Genomic DNA, 18,906 nt, shown 5'->3' on the forward strand with positions numbered 1-18,906 from the left:
AAAAAAAAATACATTTAACATAAGCCTGATTTAAGGAAATCCCTTTATCATTAGAAAACCAGTAAGTACACGTTGGGTCCCCGATTCAATTTTAGCCCAAGGTGGATATCTAAGGTCTTAACACATTTATCAGCTGAAACAGCTTCTCTGGTTACAGCCTCCCACACAGAACACCCAGTACCTGAGGATACAGCTAGGACCAAGGCTGCGCAGGGAAAATAACACCCGTTATGTAATACCCAGTAATACTCGTTTCCTCAACCATGAAAGGCATTAATGTAACTAAAAGATATTTGGAGCGAGCCATATGAGGCCTGGGGACTCCTCCGGGCCTCCAGGCGACTCCATTGGATGATGTAATGATAAAGTTCACAATCATTTTTATAATTGTATTTAATTAAAAGTGTTGCACTTTTTGCCTTCTGTATCTTCTGTGTTGCAGGGCCTTTTGCTGGCTGCAGAATGAGTTAACTGAAAATCAGTCAGTGAGCTCATTCTGACGACCCAATGGGATAGTTTATAGCTCTTAGCTGTCATTTGCTTTAGCTGCTCTCGGGTAATTTGACCACATCAAAGTTTAATACACAGGGTAACAAAAAGCCTGTAAAAGACAAATGGTGAAATATTTTAAATTAACCCAAATTGCAAAAAAAAAGACAAAATCCCCAAAAGTGGACATCCCCTTACACTATTTCTGGACTGCTTATAGATATAGTCGTGTGAGTGGTCCACACTTTACTGTGAATTGACATTACATTAGATTGTGCAGCTGTGAAAGCAGCTGTGAAAGCAGGAAACTGGGTGTCAGATACAGCCAGACTCCCCACGGAACCAAACAGTGCAACATTTTAATGAAACCAAATAGCAAAAATGATTTTTAGCCCCAAATAAATGCATTTAAGCACAAAATGATTTTTTTTTTAAAGTCAATGAAAGGTGGACAACCCCTTTAACCTAGAATCAAATTATTTCCAAGGCACCAGACAAATGATTCTATTCTTTTATCCATCCAAAATACATCATAAAAGCGTTTTGGCCAGCAAGTGGACTTTTTCAAGCAGAAACAACATGGCAGATGAAGCTGGACGGTCCACACTTTACTCTGCACTGAAGTTCTAAAATGTCAATATAGAGTAAGCACCTTGCATTAGATCCTACAGCTGGGGGAGCAGGAAATTGGGTGTCAGACACAGCCAGACTCCGCACAGAACCTAAAAGTGCAAAGATTTTAATTAAACCAAATTTAAAAAATTATTACTTTAATCCATGCATATACTTTTTGGAAGTTTTGCTAAACCTTGGTTAAAGCATAAGTGACCACTAGAATGCTGAAGTTTATATGATACATAAATAACAGTACCATACAGTGCTCGAATAATAACACCGCCATACACTGCCTAACACTGAAAATCAGTGCTCAGCTCATTTTTTTTAAAGCAAGACTCAGAGACTTGTCATTGGAGGGCTGTGAAGGACCCAAAAGCATTTGCCCCCTCTGCCTATAATCAGAAGCTACGCCGGGGCAATGGTGGGGTGCAGCAGAGTACCATAATTATCTCTTACATCTTCGGTTTAGTTCTTTAGAACAGGTTACAGTTTTTTTTTCCAAGATTTGTAAAGGATGAGGGTACCAAGGTCTAAAGCAAACAATGATTAAGAATTTCTAGGAATTCAAAAAAGTATGAAAAAGAAAAAAAGTGTCCAAATATAAAATTGCCAAAAGAAAGCAATTACTCTGTCTTTTTTTTCATAGAGATGCATAAACCATCACATATGTCTGGTTGGACACAATGGTCCTTGTGGATTAGCGCAGTCATTCATTTCAGGATAGGGAAGATTTATTTAACATCTCGGTAATAATTCACTAATCTGCTTCGGAGAAAAATGAAAAAAAAAAAAGATCCATTCAGCCTTCACACCCCCACAAGCTGTGGCCATGACAGATGGGGCTGGGTCATACGTGAATATTTAAATGGGGACTTGTACAAGCTGAATGCATCGGCCCACCTAGTTAGTCTTCAGCTCCTTGCTGCAAGGTAAGTGGCCTCAATAGTGATGAGACCGTCTATGCGTTGTTTGCCTGCAGTGGTATCGGGAGGTGCAGCGTTTTTAAAGAAAATGCTTACTGGCCTATGTATACTGGACTTAGTCTCTCCGGACGGGCAAGGCACTAAAGGACCCCCATTAGATTATGTTGGCCTTTGATGATCATTTTCCAAATTTGGGGCAGATAAATATTTATATTCACTTTCGTAAATATAGTTTTCATTTAAAGTGAATTGCAATTGGTCTCATTTAAGAATGTATCTACATTTGTATATATTTAGAATCTTCAGGTCTCCATGGCAACAGACTACAAACTCTGTGCGTAGTCAGGTTCCTAACGCAGGAAGCGTATAAAAAAGAGTAGGCCTACAGGATTAGACTGAAAATAATGTATAGGTATAGATCAGCTCAAAAGACACAAAGCACTAATGAGTTTTGAATTCAAGACTATTTGCAAAGTTGCTTCCTTTTCTACGCATTGGGACCAATAAAATCAATGTGGATGTAGATTTTAAAAGGGGTTGTTCAGGACCAAACATATTGATGACATATCATCAGGATCGGTGGGGGGTCCAACACCCGGCCCCCCCCTGCATCGAAAGTAAATGTAAAGTAAATAATGTATGGAGCAGGAGCAGTGCAGCGCCATACATTCTTTGGTGTTCACTACTGGTACTGCATCTTATCTCCTATTCAAATGAAGGGAAAAGAAAATATTTCCAGCAAATTATTTTCCAATTATTGAAATTCATGGGAAAATGGTGCAAATCTATGACAGAGAAGGCATAATGGGATTTTGAAATTACATATTTTTTATGTAATATATTTTTCGGTAAAAAAAGGAAAATAAATAAATAAATATTATATATATATATATATATATATATATATATATATATATATATATATATATATATATATATACATATATACTGGCTTGAGAAAGGTCCACATCTTTCTATTGGAGTGCTGCCTTCATTTTTCTGGATAATTGCATGAGGTTTGGTACATACCTGGAAGGATTTTTTGCACCCTTTGTCTTCTTTTGGTGCTGCTTTTTGTTTTCTTTTTCTATATATACACATTATATATATATATATATATTATATATACACGTATATATATATATATATATATATATATATATATATATATATATATATATATATATATATATATACACTCACCGGCCACTTTATTAGGTACACCATGCTAGTAACGGGTTGGACCCCCTTTTGCCTTCAGAACTGCCTCAATTCTTCGTGGCATAGATTCAACAAGGTGCTGGAAGCATTCCTCAGAGATTTTGGTCCATATTGACATGATGGCATCACACAGTTGCCGCAGATTTGTCGGCTGCACATCCCAAAGATGCTCCATACAAGGCAGGATGGATCCATGCTTTCATGTTGTTTACGCCAAATTCTGACCCTACCATCCGAATGTCGCAGCAGAAATCGAGACTCATCAGACCAAGCAACGTTTTTCCAATCTTCTACTGTCCAATTTCGATGAGCTTGTACAAATTGTAGCCTCAGTTTCCTGTTCTTAGCTGAAAGGAGTGGTACCCGGTGTGGTCTTCTGCTGCTGTAGCCCATCTGTCTCAAAGTTCGACGCACTGTGCGTTCAGAGATGCTCTTAGGCCTACCTTGGTTGTAACGGGTGGCGATTTGAGTCACTGTTGCCTTTCTATCAGCTCGAACCAGTCTGCCCATTCTCCTCTGACCTCTGGCATCAACAAGGCATTTCCGCCCACAGAACTGCCGCTCACTGGATTTTTTTTCTTTTTCGGACCATTCTCTGTAAACCCTAGAGATGGTTGTGCGTGAAAATCCCAGTAGATCAGCAGTTTCTGAAATACTCAGACCAGCCCTTCTGGCACCAACAACCATGCCACGTTCAAAGGCACTCAAATCACCTTTCTTCCCCATACTGATGCTCGGTTTGAACTGCAGGAGATTGTCTTGACCATGTCTACATGCCTAAATGCACTGAGTTGCCGCCATGTGATTGGCTGATTAGAAATTAAGTGTTAACAAGAAGTTGGACAGGTGTACCTAATAAAGTGGCCGGTGAGTGTATATATATATATATATATATACACACATATATATATATGTATATATATATATATATATATATATATACACACACACACATACATATATATATATATATATATATATATATATATATATATATATATATATATATATATAGCTCTGGCAAAAATTAAGAGACCACTGCAACATTTTCAGTTTGTCTGATTCTCTTTATAGGTATATTTTTGAGTAAAATATAAATTGCTCTTTTATTCTATAAACTACTGACAACATGTCTCCGAATTTCCAAGCAAAAAAATTGTTGTTTTTTTTTCAGAAAATGAGAATTGTTCAAAATAATCACCTAATCATAATAGAATCAAAATCAGAAGCACATTAAGTAGAATGAGGTGTCCTCTGGTTGGAATTCAACTGACACTGGAATGGAATGGCTGTCAGTAGGGTTGAGCGAAACGGATCGGTCAATTTCATAAGTCGCCGACTTTCGGCAAAGTCGGGTTTCGTGAAACCCGAGCCGATCCCAGTGTGGGATCGGCCATGCAGCCGGCGATCTTCGCGCCAAAGTCGCGTTTCGTATGACGCTTTAACCGCCATTTTTTCAGCCAATGAACGAGTGTGGGCAGCGTGATGACATAGGTCTTGTCTTGCTTTCTGCAGCGTCACAGGGGGTGGGGGTATAAACCCCATCTTACCGTTTTGGATGTAGCGATTTACACAGTCCGAGGAATGTAGCAATTTACACTGTCCGAGGAAAGAGAGAGAGAGGGAGAGAGAGAGAGAAAAAAAAAATCCCCATTGACTTGCATTGGGTTTCGTGTTTCGGTCGGCCCCCCGACTTTTCACAATAATCGGCCGATTTCACACGATCCGACTTTTGAGAAAGTCGGGTTTCACGAAACCCGACTCGATCCTAAAAAAGTAAAAGTCGCTCAACCCTAGCTGTCAGACATGTAGAGAAGCTGATTTTTATAAAACTGGGCAGTGGTCTCTTAATTTTTGCCAGAGCTGTAAATTCACTAATTTATTATACTAGGAGACTACGGTTCCAAAGTTTAGGGTCACCCAGACAATTTTGGGTTTTCAATGAAAACTCATACTTTTATTAATCAAATGAGTTGCTAAATGAATTGAAAATCTAGTCCAGACATCGAGAAGGTTCGAAAAAAAGATTTTTATTTCAAATAATAATTTTCTCCTTCAAACTTTGCTTTCGTCAAACAATGCTCCCTTTGCAGCAATTCCAGCATTGCAGACCTTTGGCATTCTAGCAGTTAATTTGCTGAGGTAATCTGGAGAAATTTCACTCCATGCTTCCAGAAGCACCTCCCACAAGTTGGTTTGGATTGATGGGCACTTTTTGCACACCATACGGTCAAGCTGCTCCCACAACAGTTCAATGGGGTTGAGATCTGGTGACTGCGCTGGCCACTCCATTACAGATAGAATACCAGCTGCCTGCTTCTTTCCTAAATAGTTCTTGCATAATCTGGAGGTGTGCTTTGGGTCATTGTCCTGTTGTAGGATGAAACTGGCTCCAATCAAGCGCTGTCCACAGGGTATGGCATGGCGTTGCAAAATGCAGTGATAGCCTTCTTATTCAATATCCCTTTTACCTTGTACAAATCTCCCACTTTACCAGCACCAAAGCAACCCCAGACCATCACATTATCTCCACCATGCTTGACAGATGGTGTCACTCTTCCAGCATCTTTTCAGTTGTTCTGCGTCTCACAAATGTTCTTCTGTGTGATCCAAACACCTCAAACTTGGATTCGTCTGTCCATAACACTTTTTCCAATCTTCCTCTGTCCAATGTCTGTGTTCTTTTGCCCATATTAATCTTTTCCTTTTATTAGCCAGTCTCAGATATGGCTTTTTCTTTGCCACTCTGCCCCGAAGTCCAGCATCCCGGAGTCGCCTCTTCACTGTAGACATTGACACTGGCGTTTTGCATCTACTACTTAATGAAGCCGCCAGTTGAGGACCTGTGAGGCGTCGATTTCTCAAACTAAAGACTCTACTGTACTTGTGTTGTTGCTCAGTTGTGCAGCGGGGCCTCCCACTTCTCTTTCTACTCTGGTTAGAGCCTGATGTGCTCTCCTCTGAAGGGAGTAGTACACACCGTTGTAGGAAATCTTCAGTTTCTTGGCAATTTCTCACATAGAATAGCCTTCATTTCTAAGAACAAGAATAGACTGTCAAGTTTCACATGGAAGTTCTTTTTTTCTGGCCATTTTGAGAGTTTAATGGAACGAACAAATGTAATGCTCCAGATTCTAAACTAGCTCAAAGGAAGGTCAGGATTATAGGTTCTTTAATCAGCCAAACTGTTTTCAGCTGTGCTAACATACTTGCACAAGGGTATTCTAACCATCCATTAGCCTTCTTACACAGTTAGCAAACACAAAGTACCATAAGAACACTGGAGTGATGGTTGTTGGAAATGGGCCTCTATACACCTATGAAGATATTGCATTACAAACCAGACGTTTGCAGCTAGAATAGTCATTTACCACATTAACAATGTATAGAGCGTATTTCTGAATCATTTAATGTTAGCTTCATTGGAAAAAACTGTGCTTTTCTTTAAAAAATAAGGACATTTCTAATTGACCCTAAACTTTGGAACGGTAGTGTATATGCCTGGTTTGTCATAGATGTGCACTATTTTCCCATGAACGTCTATAAACGGAAAATTGTTTCCAATTTAAAATTCATAAATTGTGATTCATTCAAGTCATTTTTTTTTGTCTCCTGGTATTTTCTGATGGTTTCTGGGCCAAATTTTTAAAAATGGCATACGTAGTTCCTGAATTTAGCCCAAAATGAAAAAAAAAAATTATTTTTGCCTTTGATCAGTTTCTGCGACTTTTTTTGCATCAAAAGTCACAAAACTGCGCCAAATTGAAAAAACTTGTCCAGAAATCTTTCTCCAGGTAGATGCGCCAAATCCAAATAAAAAATAAAAAAGGCTACAAAAGTCAAATTTCACGAATCTTTATAAAACATGTGGCAAAGGTGTTGGATAATCATCCCGATAATTTTCCTGAATAACTGCGTTTATCGACTCCAGCTACACCAGTATAATTTTGCCTTTTTGAACACAGGATGTTCACGTCTCATCTGATGTCCTACGTTCTGGTCGTTTACTTGTCTGCTGTGCAAGGACGTCGGTCATGTTATCTTACTAATGCTACCGTATCTGCTGAGAAGGACCACTGTCCAGTGTGCGTAGTCTTCACCACCACCATCTGCAGTGGTCACTGTCCTACAATGGTGAGATTTGTATTTTGAATTGATGGCATAAATGAAACCCCTTCTTGCATCTTTGAGTACAAAGCCAAAGACATATCATGGTTGGTATAAAGACCCCCTTAAGCACTAAAGTGGGCCGAACCAGTCGGTAATCTAAGTATGAATGGCCTCCCAACTCTCCTCCGTCGAGCAAAATAAGGGTCCACAGTTTGAATTTTAATGTCCGAGTCTTTTTTTCTTCAGGAGATAGGCTGCTGCCAGAGCTGTTTGGCGGTGGCTTTCTCTGATTTTCCCTTTGAAAAATCATAAACATGTGGCCCTGTGGGCATGGGAGACAATATTTGCAAGAGCAGCGTCAGCGTTCTTTATACTCTTCGTTCTTTTTAACCAAAAACACATTAATTTTGCATACAAGTTCAATCCTAAAGGCACATTCCCATCCGCAGGAGTAAACTTTGCCCACTTGTTACCATAATTCCCGTTGAAGTGCATCAAGATCATTCGATTAATTTCTAAACCAGTTCAGCGGAAATTAAAAATCACTGTTTTTTTAAAGTATTTCTATTATTTCTAACAGGATCTGTCGCTCAAAACTCCGCTTTTAGAAAATAAACAGCAAATCTGCACTTACAAAGATATCCGCTATGACACCATTAAACTTCCAGACTGCTTACCTGGCACAGACCCCTTCTTCACCTACCCCGTGGCACTGAGCTGTGACTGTGACCGCTGCAAGATGGACTACAGTGACTGCACCGTGGAGAGCAGCGAGCCCGATGTCTGCATGAAGAGCCGCCTAGAAATATAACGCTACGGGCAAAGCAATAGAATCTGTACTTGCAAATTCCCCAAAATCCTAATTAAATCTATTACCATAAATATATTTATAGCGGACCTATTGATTGTATGCATGGAACATGTACACCTTCCCAATAAATGAAAGTGCTTTACAAGTCACTACCTCAATCTTGTAGACTTGTCTCAGTGATTCTGCACAGTGCTCAATGTTCTGAAGAGCAAGGAAAGTCAGATGCGTCACTGGCCAATTAATATAACTAAAAACTAACTAATGACTAAATACATGAAATGGATGGCCGAGCCAAGTGTGCATGTGTATGGAATGGCTGGGAAAGAGCTGTCAGACAGAAACATGACCAGTCATCAGCTTTGAACTAACCCTATTGCATAAGGATATGAAACCAAATGTGAGCTTCAATGATTGTTCAATGAGCCCCGATTGTTACCTCAATCTAACCTATTCTTTGCATGTAACCCTGTCCCTAGCGTTACTTATTTCCCAATAATTATGCAGTCGCACCAGGCTGACGATCACCAGACAAACAAGCAAGATGATTTTTGGGTACTCACCATAAAATCTTTCTTGGAGCCTTCACTGGGGGACACAGGAAACCATGAGTGTATACTGCTGCCAGTAGGAGGCTGACACTAGGCAAAAAAAGTTAAATTACCTTCAGCAGGTTCCACCCACCAACTGGAACCAAGCTAATCTGTTAGAAAGAAGTAGGAGAAGCAACTTAGATTAATTACAACACTGTCCCGAAAGAGGCACAAGGGGATGGTGCTGGGTCCCCTAGTGAAGGCTCAGAGTAAAGGATTTTATGAGTACCCAAATTCTTCTTTTCTTTATTGGGGAACACAGGAAACCATGGGATGTCCAAAACCAGTCCCGAGAGTGGGAGAAGATAGAACCAGAAAAATTGAGGCAAATCTCTCAGGTCAGAACCCAGGCAACTGCAGCTCCTTTCTACCCAGGCTTGCATCTGCCATGGAAAAGGTGTGGACTGTAGAACTTGGAGAAGATATGTAGAGAAGACCAGGTAGTAGCCTTGCTAATCTTATACCGGAAGCCTGATAAACCAGGAAGCCCCCACTGCTCGGGTGAAGTTAACAGTAAACCTGAGTGGTGGTGCTCTGTCTTATGCCCGATACGCTTCCAGAATAATAGAGCTAGTCCAATGAGGAACCAATGAGGAATAGTAGTCTTAGAGGCAGGGAGACCTCTATGATGACTCTCCGGAATAACAAACAAGGAATCTGAATGTCTGAAGGGAGCTGTCATGTATGTGTAGAGGAGTAGAGTAACACGTTTGTTCAAGAGAAAATAATAATATTTGATGTGAATGTTTATGGTAAAATGTTTTGATGAAGAGTTTTAAATTTTATTCTTATGGCCGATGTGTGTCTGTTTTCCTGGAGGTTTAACCTCAAGGCCGTCCATTACAAGGCATATGGATATAGTTGCAGCAGTTTGGGTAAGGAAAGTGTTATGATCCGGTGACCTTGGAGCCGCATGAGACTTTCTCAGGAGTAGGTGGAACCTGTACTGACCGCAAACCCTAAACTGTCACCGCAACTAGAAGTAGCCGTGGGGTGTACCTAACACATCCTAAACACCTCGACACAGCCGGAGGACTAAATACCCCTATAGATGGAAATGGGAATTCTATCTTGCCTCAGAGCAGAACCCCAAAGGATAGGCAGCCCCCCACAAATATTGACTGTGAGTATTAGAGGAAAGACACACGCAGGCAGAAATAAGGATTTAGCAAAAGAGGCCACACTAGCTAAATAGGAAAGGATAGGACAGAATACTAAGCGGTCAGTATTAAAACCCTAAAAAATATCCACAGCAGATAATACAAAAATTCCACCATCTAACTAAAGACATGGAATGTATATCTGCATCTCCTGAGAATCAAACTTGACTGAAATATCCAAACACAGTCTAAGCTGGACAAGAAAAAACATTGAATAGTACTGAATTGTAAAGCACACAGCATGTGTGCTGTAGAAACAAAACCAGACACTTATCTTTGCTGATTTGGCAGCAGGGCAGGAGGAACCAGACAGAGATGCAAAACCTCCAAGAATAATGGACAACTGGCAAGGGCTAATGAATCCTGCACACCTAAATATCCCAGTCAGAGCTGCAATCAGCAGGGACACCTGCCCAGGACTGCAACCCAGGGACAACTGCATTACTACCAACAACCACCGGAGGGAACCCAAGAGCAGAATTCACAACAGTACCCCCCCTAGAAGAGGGGTCACCGAACCCTCACCAGAGCCCCCAGGCCGATCAGGACGAGCCAGATGAAAGGCACGGACCAAATCAGCAGCATGGACAACAGAGGCAAAAACCCAAGAATTATCCTCCTGGCCATAATCCTTCCATTTAACAAGGTACTGAAGCCTCCGCCTCGAAAAGCGAGAATCCAAAATCTTCTCAACCACATACTCCAACTCCCCATCAACCAACACAGGGGCCGGAGGATCAACAGAGGGAACAACGGGCACCACATATTTCCACAATAAAGATCTATGGAAGACATTATGGATAGCAAAAGAAGCCGGAAGGGCCAATCGAAAAGACACCGGATTAATAATCTCAAAAATCCTAGACCAATAAAGCGAGGCTTAAACTTAGGGGAAGAAACCTTCATAGGAACATGACGGGAAGACAACCAGACCAGATCCCCAACCCGAAGCCGGGAACCAACACACCGACGACGGTTAGCAAAACGTTGAGCCTCCTCCTGAGACAACACCAAATTGTCCACCACATGAGCCCAAATCTGCTGCAACCTGTCAACCACAGAATCCACACCAGGACAGTCAGAAGGCTCAACCTGCCCCGAAGAAAAACGAGGATGAAAACCAAAATTACAAAAGAAGGGCGAAACCAAGGTAGCCGAACTAGCCCGATTATTAAGGGCAAACTCGGCCAATGGCAAGAAAGCCACCCAATCATCCTGATCAGCAGACACAAAGCATCTCAGATAAGTTTCTAAAGTCTGATTAGTTCGCTCGGTCTGGCCATTTGTCGGAGGATGAAATGCGGAAGAAAAAGACAAATCAATGCCCAGCTTAGCACAAAAGGCCCGCCAAAACCGAGAAACAAACTGGGACCCTCTGTCGGACACAATATTCTCAGGAATACCATGCAAACGAACCACATGCTGAAAAAACAACGGAACCAAATCAGAAGAGGAAGGCAATTTAGGCAAAGGCACCAAATGGACCATCTTAGAGAACCGGTCACAAACAACCCAGATGACAGACATCTTCTGGGAAACCGGAAGATCAGAGATAAAATCCATAGAAATATGCGTCAAAGGCCTCTCAGGGACCGGCAAAGGCAAAAGCAACCCACTAGCACGGGAACAACAAGGCTTGGCCCGCGCACAAGTCCCACAGGACTGCACAAAAGAACGCACATCACGCGACAAAGAAGGCCACCAAAAGGACCTACCAACCAAATCTCTGGTACCAAAAATACCAGGATGGCCAGCCAACACAGAACAATGTACCTCAGAAATCACTCTACTAGTCCATCTATCAGGAACAAACAGTTTCCCCACTGGACAGCGGTCAGGTTTGTCAGCCTGAAATTCCTGAAGAACCCGTCGTAAATCAGGGGAAATGGCAGAAAGGACCACCCCTTCTTTCAGAATGCCGACCGGTTCAAGGACCTCAGGAGAATCAGGCAAAAAACTCCTAGAGAGGGCATCAGCCTTAATATTCTTAGAACCCGGAAGATACGAGACCACGAAATCAAAACGGGAAAAAAACAAGGACCATCGAGCCTGTCTAGGATTCAGCCGCCTGGCAGACTCGAGGTAAATCAGATTTTTATGATCGGTCAAGACCACAATACGGTGCTTAGCTCCCTCGAGCCAATGTCGCCACTCCTCAAACGCCCACTTCATAGCCAACAACTCCCGATTGCCGACATCATAATTGCGTTCAGCGGGCGAAAACTTACAGGAAAAGAAAGCACACGGTTTCATCAAGGAACCAACAGGATCCCTCTGAGACAAAACGGCCCCTGCCCCAATCTCAGAAGCGTCAACCTCAACCTGAAACGGAAGAGAAACATCTGGTTGACGCAACATCGGGGCAGAAGTAAATCGGCGTTTAAGCTCCTGAAAGGCAGAGACAGCCGCAGAGGACCAATTCGTCACATCAGCGCCTTTCTTCGTCAAATCGGTCAAGGGTTTAACCACACTGGAGAAGTTAGCAATGAAACGGCGATAAAAATTAGCAAAGCCCAAAAATTTCTGAAGGCTCTTCACAGATGTGGGTTGAATCCAATCATGAATGGCCTGAACCTTAACCGGATCCATCTCTATAGATGAGGGAGAAAAAATAAAGCCCAAAAAAGAAACCTTCTGCACTCCAAAGAGACACTTAGACCCCTTCACAAACAAAGCATTATCACGAAGGATCTGAAATACCATCCTGACCGGTTTCATATGAGACTCCCAATCATCGGAAAAAATTAAAATGTCATCCAAATATACAATCATGAATTTATCAAGATAAGTCCGGAAGATATCGTGCATGAAGGACTGAAAAACAGATGGAGCATTAGAGAGCCCGAATGGCATCACAAGGTATTCAAAATGGCCTTCGGGCGTATTAAACACAGTTTTCCATTCATCACCCTGCTTAATACGAACAAGATTATATGCCCCCCGAAGGTCAATCTTAGTAAACCAACTAGCCCCCTTAATCCTAGCAAACAAATCGGAAAGCAGAGGTAAAGGGTATTGAAACTTGACCGTGATCTTATTTTCGAGGCGGGCCAGTTGTACTGTTATGATCCGGTGACCTTGGAGCCGCATGAGACTTTCTCAGGAGTAGGTGGAACCTGTACTGACCGCAAACCCTAAACTGTCACCGCAACTAGAAGTAGCCGTGGGGTGTACCTAACACATCCTAGACACCTCGACACAGCCGGAGGACTAAATACCCCTATAGATGGAAATGGGAATTCTATCTTGCCTCAGAGCAGAACCCCAAAGGATAGGCAGCCCCCCACAAATATTGACTGTGAGTATTAGAGGAAAGACACACGCAGGCAGAAATCAGGATTTAGCAAAAGAGGCCACACTAGCTAAATAGGAAAGGATAGGACAGAATACTAAGCGGTCAGTATTAAAACCCTAAAAAATATCCACAGCAGATAATACAAAAATTCCACCATCTAACTAAAGACATGAAATGTATATCTGCATCTCCTGAGAATCCAACTTGACTGAAATATCCAAACACAGTCTAAGCTGGACAAGAAAAAACATTGAATAGTACTGAATTGTAAAGCACACAGCATGTGTGCTGTAGAAGCAAAACCAGACACTTATCTTTGCTGATTTGGCAGCAGGGCAGGAGGAACCAGACAGAGATGCAAAACCTCCAAGAACAATGGACAACTGGCAAGGGCTAATGAATCCTGCACACCTAAATATCCCAGTCAGAGCTGCAATCAGCAGGGACACCTGCCCAGGACTGCAACCCAGGGACAACTGCATTACTACCAACAACCACCGGAGGTAACCCAAGAGCAGAATTCACAACAGGAAAGGTACATAGTTTGGGTTTAGCCCACATAGTGGGAAGGGGTTAGATCAGATAAAGAGAGGAATCACGTCCTAGTTCAGGAGTTCTGTAGAGGCTTAGAGTCCAGATGAGAGTCAGGTGTTAAGATACCGTCACATTTAGCGACGCTGCAGCGATCTAGACAACGATGCCGATCGCTGCAGCGTCGCTGTGTGGTCGCTGGAGAGCTGTCACACAGACAGCTCTCCAGCGACCAACGATGCCGAAGTCCCCGGGTAACCAGGGTAAACATCGGGTTACTAAGCGCAGGGCCGCGCTTAGTAACCCGATGTTTACCCTGGTTACCAGTGTAAATGTAAAAAAAAAAAACACTACATACTTACATTCCGGTGTCTGTCGGGGCCCCCGGCGTCCGCTTCCCTGCACTGTGTCAGCGGCGCCGACCCTAAAGCAGAGCGGTGACGTCACCGCTGTGCTCTGCTTTACAGCCAGCCGGCGCTGACACAGTGCAGGGAAGCAGAACGCCGGGGGACGCGACAGACACCTGAATGTAAGTATGTAGTGTTTGGTTTTTTTTTACATTTACACTGGTAACCAGGGTAAATATCGGGTTACTAAGCGCGGCCCTGCGCTTAGTAACCCGATGTTTACCCTGGTTACCAGTGAAGACATCGCTGAATCAGCGTCACACACGCCGACTCAGCGATGTCTGCGGGAGATCCAGCGACGAAATAAGGTGCTGGCCTTCTAGCTCCGACCAACGAAGTCACAGCAGGATCCAGATCGCTGCTGCGTGTCAAACACAACGATATCGCTATCCAGGACGCTGCAACATCACGGATCGCTAGCGATATCGTTGTTAAGTTGTTCAGTGTGAAGGTACCTAAGTGGAAGAGAGGTCAGTCAGAGGAAGTGCTCAACAGTGACAATGTTCAACAGGTTCCAAGGCAGTGATACAGCAGCAGCGAAGAAAGTCCTGTCAGCGCCAAGTTTCCAAACAGTATGAGGACACATCTGAAGTCTTGTGCAGATCACGGGGCAGTGTTGGACCTAAGGTGCCATGTCTCTGTTTGCTCTGTGAGGAACATGCTGGTCAGGTCCCAGCGAGAGGGAAAGATGTTGGGTCTGAGGGAAGATGCTATGCTGGATAGGAGATCCCTGGTACCAAGAGGAGCTGTTTAAGCGGGGACAGGTCAGGCACAATGAAGTCCAGGACAGATAGTACATTGGACAACGGGAACATCACCTGGAGGGGATTCTGTCTCACTGTGTGCCGCACCCGCATGTATCCGAATGGCACGGTAAAACGTAACCCGTTAAATTGGGCCTAAGGTCTTCTGTTATGTGTGCATCTGAGTCTGGTCTCATGGACAGGGAGGTAACAAGGACTCCTGAACTACAAGTGAATACAGAAACCATTCCACACCACCACATCACACTGAAGCCAGAATCCTGTTTATAAGAGGGGTTTCAGGGCAAAGAGAACTTGGGTCTGGCTCACAGCAACTGGCCTTATGCCACCCTTCATATGGATGACCTGATCAAAAAAATTTGAGACTTAACACTGCGGCTTCAACAGCCATGCCGTTAAATTAAGAGACTGAATTCTGGTAGAAGATGGTGCCCCGGGAAAGCAGATCTGGATGATCTACGAGCTTCCACAGGGCATCTGCTAGACGGTTGTCTACTACAGTGTACCAGGATCTTCTGGGTCAGTCCAGAGCAATGGTAATGACTGGAACACATTCTGCTTTGATCCTCTTGATCAGCCTGGGTAAGAGGGGCACAGGTGTTCTGTAAGTTTGGGTTGGGATTGAACAAAGTTTTACAAACATCCCTCTAATTACCACTCCCTGGTTAGCCATATCTACGGTTACTGCTCTTAAAACTCATCCCATGATTGGGGCTATTTTTTCATGCTGCAATAATCCTTTAGTACGCTCATCAATTCTACCACAATTCTCCTCAATGTACCACACATCAGGTAATACATTTCTCCCATAGGGAGTAAAGGATGAAGTTTTTTGCTACTGAGTAAATAGTGGCTGTTGAGTGATGCCTTTCAGATTTGGAATCAAATGGCCTTCAAAGGAACATCTTCAGGGTCTCTCAGCTTCCTCCACCTTAGGGCTCTGGAGAATTTGTCAGCTTTCTCACTTTCGTCATTCAATCTCACCTAGAGCCTTTTATAAAAATGACAATCTGACTTTTGAAGAGGAGTGCTCAAACACAGGTCCCTTAAGCCATACTTTGTCTTTCTCATATTTGGTTCTGATTGTTCCCCCGGACCAGCCTAAAACCCGATTTCAGACCCAATGGGAGGGCGATCTGGGTCATACCCCAATGAGGGATCAATGGAGGTGTGTCTTCACCCTACCACATAAATCATTCATCAGCTCTCGATTCCATGAGGACGGTTATAAATTAATCTCCCGGTGGTATCGGGTCCCAACTCACCTAAACTCTATATTTCCAGATGCCAAGCCCATGTGTTGGAGATACAGGGAAGAGGAGGGTGATGTATTATATATTTTTTGGTCTTGAAAACGTCTCTCCCCTTTCTGGGAAAAAGTACAACTAGTGATAAGTAAAATCACAGATCTTATCTCAGACATTGATCCAACTTTCGTCCTTCTCCATCACAGCGGCATCCCTTTAAAAAAAGTACAAAAACTCGATACTGCGTTCATAGACTTTCTATACATTTTTGTTTTTGTCAAACACACCTTTTTATTTATAAATTGTAACTGGTAATCTTGCTGATTAATGTTTGGGAACCAATTTGATCTCACAATCTTTCCATATTAACATAAATCATTACCTTATGACCAGCACTTCCAGTATAGCCTGCAGCAAACAATCTGTAGTGCGCCTATGGCAGTAGATGGGATGACCTGATGGGACTCAATGCTCCTTTATTTTTTGTTTCAGTCATTCATGTTTTTAAGTAACTTAGGTTGGAGGAAATAAAAAATATGGAACAGTTTCTTGTGTTTAATGACTGTAGATATTAAGCAGAGCCCCAAATATAGAAACATTTTTGCCTTGGGCTAATAAAAATGGAAACTTAAAACCTGTTAAAAAAACTCTATACTGAGGCACCTAATTGTGTCTGCTATAGTATGCATTCCTCCGTTATGGAAAAATATACCACTCCGACAATCGTTCTCTGGTTTTCCAAAGTAGAGGTTATACCAATGGAGCAGCTTACTACCACGATTAATAACTCATGACAGATTCTACAAATCCTTGTTTTATTGGCTGGAGTTTAGATCCTCTGCTACCTCGAGTTTATAGGGGAAAACCCCATACTCTAGGAGCCTCTCTTTGTTCTCTTTCTCCATCTCTTTTTCTTTGCGTGTCTGTTTATGTTTCATCTCTCCTTTCTACTTTTTTCCTTCCTCTTCCTTATTTCACATGACTATGTAATAACTAAGTTTGAGTCACTACACTGGAAATATTTTACAGCATGTTATAACAATGTATACTCCGTTTTTTTTACCTTGTATTGTGTTTATATCTCTTAAATATTGTGAGGATACTGTTAATTGTATTTTGTGTGTGCCTATGTTTGACCTGCCATACCCGACACAATTCGTTCCTTATTTTTGTATTTTCATTTCGCTTTGAAACTTAATAAAGAAAAATGTATAAAAAAGAGGAGCAGGGTGGGAACAGATAAGGGAGAACAAATTGGGATCAGATCGCCAAAGCATTTGAATTGACTGCTAGTGGATTGCAGGATCTGGATACGAACCAAGGAACTTTGCTGTTCATACTGGTTGCCAACGAGTCATTCGCGGCTTAGAAAGTCGTCAATCCAGTTGTCCACTCCAGTAATGTGCAGTGCTGATATTGCTGGGTCTCTTTGTTCTGCCCATGCAAGAATCCGAGAGACCTGTCATGGCTGAGCAACTCAGAGTTCTGCCTTGATGATTAAGAATGATCAGTAGATCAAAAACGAGAGGACAGTCTTGTTCTAAAAAGATAGAAAGGCAGGCTGAAGAGGTCTGGTATGGAACTGTGTAAGGGTACTTTCACACAGCGTTCTGGCACCAGTTCATTGATCCCGTCGGGGCTTACAGCTGAACCCTTCACTGCAAAATTTGGACGTGGCCATCTACTCTAGAATTGTCTAAGGGTCACTTCCGTCTTTCTGTCTGTCCTTCTGTCACAGATATTCATTGGTCGTGGCCTCTGTCTGTCATGTAATCCAAGTCGCTGATTGGTCGTGGCAAAACAGCCACGACCAATCAGCGACGGGCACAGTCCGGCGGAAAAATGGCTGCTCCTTCCTCCCCGCAGTCAGGCCTGCTCCGTACTCCCCTCCAGTCTGCGCTCACAGGGTTAATCGCAGCGTTGACCGCGGTGTAACGCACTCGGTTAGCACTACTATTAACCCTGTGTGACCAACTTTTTACTATTCATGCTGCCTATGCAGCATGAATAGTAAAACGATCTAATGTTAAAAATAATTAAAAAAAATAAAAAATCGTTATATACTCACCGTCCGTCGGCCCCCGGATCGACAACAGGCCTTTCCCGCTCGCGACGTTCCGTTAACCGGTCCATGCTGCGATCTCGCGAGATGATGACGTAGCGGTCTCGGGAGACCGCTACGTCATCATCTCGCGAGACCGCAATGCACTCTTGAGACCGGAGCGCACGAGCAGTGTCGGTAACTGCTTCGCTTGGATCCAGGGGCTCCAGAAGGTGAGTATATAACTATTTTTTATTTTATTTCTTTTTTTATATGGGGAATATGATGCCCACATTGCTATATACTACGTGGGCCGTGCAATATACTACGTGGACATGCATATTCTAGAATACCCGATGCGTTAGAATCGGTCCACCATCTAGTAGACTATAATCATCCTGACAGAGCGAACGTGTGTTCTCTCATGCCTCATTTTCGAGCATGTACGCGTACTGGAGGTGGATACTCAGACATAGAAGAATGCGTATTATAGTCTACTGCCCTGTTGGTGCATACGCCCGATTCCCATTTGCAGGGGATTTGGATGCAAGCCCCAACAGGATCAACGAATGGGTGGCAGAATGCAGTGTAAAAGAACCCTAAAGAGAATGGCTTTAATCTCAGCCACCATCTTGCCCAGGACATTCAATCAGAAATGGAGTGAACAGGGAGATGGACATCTGAGAGAACATATGTCAT

The 18,906-nt window shown here is 42.8% G+C and overlaps 1 protein-coding gene across 1 annotated transcript; it reads left to right on the forward strand.

Moving 5' to 3' along the window:
• Nucleotides 1-2,013: 2,013 nt before the first annotated feature.
• LOC143768615 (lutropin subunit beta-like) lies at nt 2,014-8,263 on the forward strand. The gene is made up of 3 exons (XM_077257250.1): nt 2,014-2,036; nt 7,217-7,385; nt 7,942-8,263. Exons 2-3 carry the CDS (start codon nt 7,218-7,220, stop codon nt 8,170-8,172), a joined length of 399 nt encoding a protein of 132 aa, XP_077113365.1. The 5' UTR covers nt 2,014-2,036; nt 7,217; the 3' UTR covers nt 8,173-8,263.
• The last annotated feature ends 10,643 nt before the right edge of the window (nt 8,264-18,906 follow it).

The sequence above is a fragment of the Ranitomeya variabilis genome, chromosome 4, assembly GCF_051348905.1.
Source record: "Ranitomeya variabilis isolate aRanVar5 chromosome 4, aRanVar5.hap1, whole genome shotgun sequence".
In the NCBI taxonomy this organism is placed as follows: domain Eukaryota; kingdom Metazoa; phylum Chordata; class Amphibia; order Anura; family Dendrobatidae; genus Ranitomeya; species Ranitomeya variabilis.

Excerpts from the sequence above, each read along its gene's own strand:
- LOC143768615 (XM_077257250.1), top strand. The coding sequence starts at position 7,218 with ATGTTCACGTCTCATCTGATGTCCTACGTTCTGGTCGTTTACTTGTCT. Across the intron at positions 7,386-7,941 it reads GTGGTCACTGTCCTACAATG|GATCTGTCGCTCAAAACTCC; the intron begins GTGAGATTTGTA and ends TATTTCTAACAG.